Source organism: Palaemon carinicauda, chromosome 39 (genome assembly GCF_036898095.1).
Source record: "Palaemon carinicauda isolate YSFRI2023 chromosome 39, ASM3689809v2, whole genome shotgun sequence".
In the NCBI taxonomy this organism is placed as follows: Eukaryota; Metazoa; Arthropoda; class Malacostraca; order Decapoda; family Palaemonidae; genus Palaemon; species Palaemon carinicauda.
Window position 1 is genome coordinate 24,738,319 of NC_090763.1, and position 5,832 is coordinate 24,744,150.

Below are 5,832 nucleotides of genomic sequence, written 5' to 3' on the forward strand. Positions count from 1 at the left end.
GAAAAGGGGGGGGGGGGGGAAATTGAGAAGGAAGTACATAAGCAGGGGGAAGGGATTGAGAAATAGGGAGGAAAAGAGGGGAAGGAAGTGAGAAGGGGGACAAAAGGAGGCGGATGTGAATGACACGCGTGGAGGAAAGGGGGGGGGGAATTGAGAAGGAAGTACGAAAGCAGGGGGAAGGGAGCGAGAAATAGGGAGGAAAAGAGGGGAAGGAAGTGAGAAGGGGGACAAAAGGAGGCGGATGTGAGTGACAAGGGTGGAGGAAAGGGGGGGGGGGAATTGAGAAGGAAGTACGAAAGCAGGGGGAAGGGAGCGAGAAATAGGGAGGAAAAGAGGGGAAGGAAGTGAGAAAGGGGACAAAAGGAGGCAGATGTGAGTGACAAGGGTGGAGGAAAGGGGGGAAAGGATTGAGAAGGAAGTAGGAAAGGAGGGGGAAGGGAGTGAGAAATAGGGAGGAAAAGAGGGGAAGGAAGTGAGAAGGGGGACAAAAGGAGGCGGATGTGAGTGACAAGGGTGGAGGAAAGGGGGCAAAGGATTTAGAAGGAGGGAAGAAAGAAGGGGGAAGGGAATGAGAAGTGTGGTTAAAAGGAGGAGAAAGGGAGTGAAGAGGATGGAGAAATGAGGGGAGAGGAATGAAAATATGAGAAGAAAGGAGGGGGAAGGGAGTGAGAAGGGGGTAGGAAAGTTGGAGGAAGGGATTGAAAAGTAACGGAAAGGGAGGGAGAGGCTGGAGGAAAGGAGAGGAAGGGAGTGGGAAGGTGGGAGGAAAGGAGGAGAAGGAATTGAGAAGGAGGAGATAAGGAGGGGGAAGGTGGTGAGAGGGAAGAGGAGAGGAGGAGAAGGGAATGGGAAGGGGGAGGAAAAGAGGAGGAAGGGAGTGGGAAGGGGAGAGGAAAGGAGGAGGAAATGAGAGGGAAGGGGTGAGGAGAGGAGGGGAAGGGAGTGGGTAGGGGGTAGTTAAGTTGGAGGAAGGGAGTGAGAAGCAGTGAGGAAAGGAGGGGAAAGGGAGAGAGAGGGAGGAGGAAAAGATAGGAAGGGAGTGGGAAGGGGGAAGGAAAGGAGGAAGAAGGGAATTGGAAGGGGGGAGGAAAGGAGGTGGAAGGGATTGAGAAGGAGGAGGAAATGAGAGGGAAGGGGTGAGGAAAGGAGGGGCGGGGAGTGGGTAGGGGGTGGTTAAGTTGGAGGAAGTGAGTGAGAAGGAGGGAGGAAAGGAGGAGAAAGGGAGAGAGAGGGAGGAGGAAAAGATAGGGAGTGGGAAGGGGGGGGAAAGGAGGAGGAAGGGAGTGGGAAGGGCGACAGGAAAGACTAGTAATTATTAAGAATTTGGTATTTTCAATTGCCCTACTCTTGGTACCATCAAACTGTCTTTCCTGCCGTCCAGTCTTTAAAGATGGATAGTTTGCTAACTCCTCCTCCTTCCATATGCTTTACTCGAGCGAAAACGCCGACGAGGAGGCAGGCAGCCCGGCCGTCCGACAGTGTCAGAAAGAGAGACACAGAGAAGAGAGCTGTGACCTCACTCACCTGGGAAGGTTCCTGCAATTTTGACTCTTCCGACATGCCTGTTTTAGGCTAAAGGCCTTTATTGGGATCCCTGGTCTACGTCACCCTCTTGTGAACATCTGCCAAAATCCATCTGCAACGCCTTTGTGCATGGTTCGACAATGGTGAGTACCAAGAATATATAGGGCTTATTTTTAAGGTAATTATTGCGAACTCTCATTGCCTTGTGTTGCCTATTTCAAGTTTTTCCTGTCTGTCATTTTTAACCTTATGAAGATTAGTAATAGATTTTAGTGGTCAATGTTTTATATATCGTATTCTCTTGTCCTTTCAGGTGATTTAGCTCTCGGACTAGTAACTCTAGCTTATTTATAAATTCACGTTCTTAACACTTGGGTAAGAGAATCGTCAAATACATTGTTTCGAATGGTTATATTTATGACGAATTGTCTCCCATATTACGACCGAGCAAATTTATATTAGGTTTACCGTTCATTTCAGGATGGTGTTCGGTTTCGATGTATCGGCCCTTTTATTTCCTTCCTGATACTAATGTAAACCTCAGTTGCTCAATTGTAAGGTAATTTTAAGTGGGTTATTATTCCGATGGGTATATTCTTCTATATAAATGACCATGACTTTTAGATACTAATCTTCTTGAATATTTCTTTACAGACAGCGAGCGAAGCAGAACGAAGGAAACGCCCTACGATTTACGTGAATTGCCTTGTTCTCCAACCAACTGTTTAACTCCGTTACTACGTTATTTTAAAGGCTTATTTATGTAATAAATATCATATTTAATTACATTTTTCCTTCCAACCTTTATTTACAAATCACAGATTTTTATGGTGTTCTGCTTATGGCGCCCAACGTGGGGCAACACGAAGAAAGGTGCTTAATGATGGTGCAGATGATCCAGTAGAGAATTGACCACGACCGGGGCTCCCAGTAGTCTCATATTTCTATTTGCAGGACTTGGACATTTTCCTTTCCAGGATATTAACATTTCATTTAAATATATTTATCCTTTTCAGAAAGTTAACATTTTATTATTTTGCATTTGTTATACGTTTGTTATAATGGCTAACTTACAGGTACTGATTGGACAACGAAAAGTCATTCGGAGAAAAGTCACCGAACAATTCAATAGGTCTGACACCTATTCTGCCCTTACACAAGAAGAAAAGTTAGCTATTAAAGGTCTTCTTGTTAATTATAGAAACAAGCTGTCAGAGCTAGATGATCATATCCTCTTGAAGAAATTTCCTGACGTATCTGATGAAGCAGAGTCAGAGCCAGAATTAACAAGTTGCCAGGATTATTTAGATAAAATTGAGTATTGTTTACCATTACTTGAGATTTCCAGGGGTAATAATGGTTCTAATATTCCCGACGTGGCCCGCAGTTTACTGAAACAGCCAACAGCTCCTCTTCCTAAGTTTACAAGTAAAGAAGGAGAAAATTTATTGAAATTTATAGCAGAGTTTGAGGCTACAACTAATGTATTTCAGTATCCTGATAGAGATTTACTTTTATTGCTGAAGCAACAGATAGACGGTCGAGCAAAGACTTTATTATGTTCTCTGGAAGCTGACAAACAGCGTTATGTAGATGCCAAAGAATTATTGATTTCCGCCTTTGCTTCTAAGGAGGTTTGTAAAAACAATGCAATTAGGAAAATTACGGAGTTAAGTCTAAGAGAGGGTGATGATCCCTTCACATTCATTTCCATCCTCCGATCAGTATGTGAAGCAGTCAAGACTTTTAACATTGAAGCAGATGAATTTGTCAGATATTTTGCTTGGCATGGCCTAAATGGTCGTTTTCAGCGTCATCTTATTAATATTACAGGAAAGACTCATCCTTCCTTAAATGACATTATTTCACATTTCTTTGCAGCTTATGAAAGGTACGAAAGTGACGAGAAAGGTGTTGAAAGCTTGAAATGTAAAGCTTCACGTGTCAAAACATTAACACTCCCTCTTCCTAAAGAGAGTACTACCAGCATGGCTGCAGAAGCAGTAACATATGATAAAGACAGGTCTTCGCCTCAGTGTTCCTTGTGTTCTACGGTTGGAAATACTGATAAATTTCACTTTATTCATAAGTGCCCTAATTTTCTTTCTCCTACAGATAAAGTGCATATTTTAAAATCTAAAAATGGATGTGTAAAATGCGGCCAGTTTAATCATGTCTCCAGTAAGTGCCGTTTTAAATTCAAGAGACGCTGTTCAAATTGTAACAGCTGGCATATGACGTACCTGTGTGATAGGAGTCCGTCACCAGGCAGAAACTCTAATAATATTATTAACTGCGAATCCAAGGTGGAAACTTCTCAAATAAGCAGCGGTGTTGCCGTCCTTCCTACTTGTCATGGTGATTCCATTTTACCCACCTTTTCATTTAAAGTTGGGGGGACTGTTTACAGAGGACTGAAGGACAGTGGTTCGCAGAGCACGTTTGTCACTAAGAAATTGGCGGAGGAGAATAATCTTAAAATCATTAACTCTAAAGTAAAGCTAACAGTTAATGGGTTTAATGGTAACAAAGAGTATTTTACTGAAATTGTTGAAGTTCCTGTTACGATCGGAGATAAATCCTTTATAATTTATTGCTTGGTTGTACCAAACATTAATGTAGCATTGAAATTACCTCTGCTTGGTAGATTAGTTGATAAATTTCAGGCACAAGGTGTTAAATTAGCTGATCAATCCCTTAATAAATTTTCTCATGAAATTGATAATGTTCAGCTCATTTTAGGTACAGACTTCGCTTATTGTATAGCAGGTACAGATACAGTTTTTGGAGGAATAAATTCATCGATGTATACCGAGTGTCATGCAGGTATTTTGCTGTCTGGTAGCATTGATTTAATGATTAAGAATATTGATAATTTAGCTGATACGAGAGTGCAAACCTCGGCTGTTAGTAACCCATTTGAGTGTAGTTCTGCTATTCATATCCAGAGTAGTTCCTTTCTGCTGAACTCTAAAGTTGATATTTTTGCCGATGATGACATTAATACTAACTTTGAGGTAAACTGTTCATTTTCTGTAATAAATGAAAGAGGTATGCTTATGGAGAAACCACTGCAACAGGCCACTGATCAACTTCTAGAGTCTGAATGCAATTATTACTTAAATTACGATCAGAATTCCTACAATGATGAAAGTATTGAACTTAATAACCAGTTGGTCGAATTTACCATCAAAACCCTTCGTCGTAGGGAGTCTGATGGACGTATTATCGTTCCCTTGCTGTGGAATGGGAAAGTTTCTCATTTACTTTCAAAGAATGAACATCTATCTAAGTTGATATTAAGGTCTAACCTCAAGAGACTTAAACGACATCCAGAACGTTTGCAGCTCGTTGACCAAACAATTAGGGAGCAATTGAAGGCAGGCATAATTGAACCCATTTATGATTTAGAGGTGTTTAAAAGTGAGAACCCTCAACATTCTTTTTTACCACACATGCCTATCTTTAAACTGGATAGAGATAGTACCAAATGTAGGATTGTATTTTTGTCCAACCTTAGGGATTCTTCCAATAATATATCTTTGTCACATAACCAGTGCATGTATTCAGGGCCTACGTTAAACCAAAAATTGTCATCTTCTTTTTTACAGCTTAGATTTGACCAAAAGTTACTCATATTTGACCTTAAGAAAGCCTTTAATATGTTATCCTTAACAGAAACTGATCAGTCCAAGTTGTTATTTTTTTGGTACAAAAATGTGAATCAAGGCGATTTTTCCTTATTGGCTTTTAAGAATGTAAGATTACCTTTTGGCCTTAGATGTAGTCCCTTTTTATTAATGATTTCATTATATTACATACTTGTTTTACAACCTTCAGAGGATTCTCGAATAGCAGATTTAAAGAAATCTATATTCCATGATTTATATGGACAATGGGGCCATTACTGCCAATACTTCAGAGGAGTTAGAGTGGTCGTATAAACAGCTTTCCAATATATTCAATCCCTATAAATTTGACATTCAGCAGGTTGTAACTAATGATTCAACTTTACAGGATGAAGTGGACCGCGAAGCCGAGGCAGCTACGCCTTTACGTAACAAGTTGTTTGGTTTAAACTGGGATCGATGTTCCGACGAAATTTTCACTAAACCAATTTTTCTTGATCCCAATGCTAATACTAAAAGGTCTCTTTTACAAACAATTGCTTCACAGTTTGACCTTTTTGGTTTTAATATGCCATTGTTTAACCGCTGTAGATTGTTCATGCATCAATTACAGTGTCAAAAGAATTTACATTGGGATCAACCATTAACGCAAGAATTGCAGAGAGAATGGATTAATATT

General features: G+C 40.7%; 1 protein-coding gene across 7 annotated transcripts; it reads left to right on the forward strand.

Annotated features, from left to right (window-relative positions):
* Positions 1 to 1,298: 1,298 nt before the first annotated feature.
* On the forward strand, positions 1,299 to 5,602 carry LOC137631088 (uncharacterized). 7 transcript variants are annotated; one of them, XM_068362718.1, is made up of 4 exons: positions 1,299 to 1,667; positions 1,838 to 1,899; positions 2,005 to 2,083; positions 2,179 to 5,602. In XM_068362718.1, exon 4 carries the CDS (start codon positions 2,586 to 2,588, stop codon positions 5,466 to 5,468), a length of 2,883 nt encoding a protein of 960 aa, XP_068218819.1. In that variant the 5' UTR covers positions 1,299 to 1,667; positions 1,838 to 1,899; positions 2,005 to 2,083; positions 2,179 to 2,585; the 3' UTR covers positions 5,469 to 5,602. The 7 variants fall into 7 exon arrangements, with proteins under 7 accessions (XP_068218819.1, XP_068218816.1, XP_068218820.1 ...); XM_068362715.1 differs by having other exon boundaries at positions 2,005 to 5,602; XM_068362719.1 differs by lacking the exon at positions 1,838 to 1,899.
* The last annotated feature ends 230 nt before the right edge of the window (positions 5,603 to 5,832 follow it).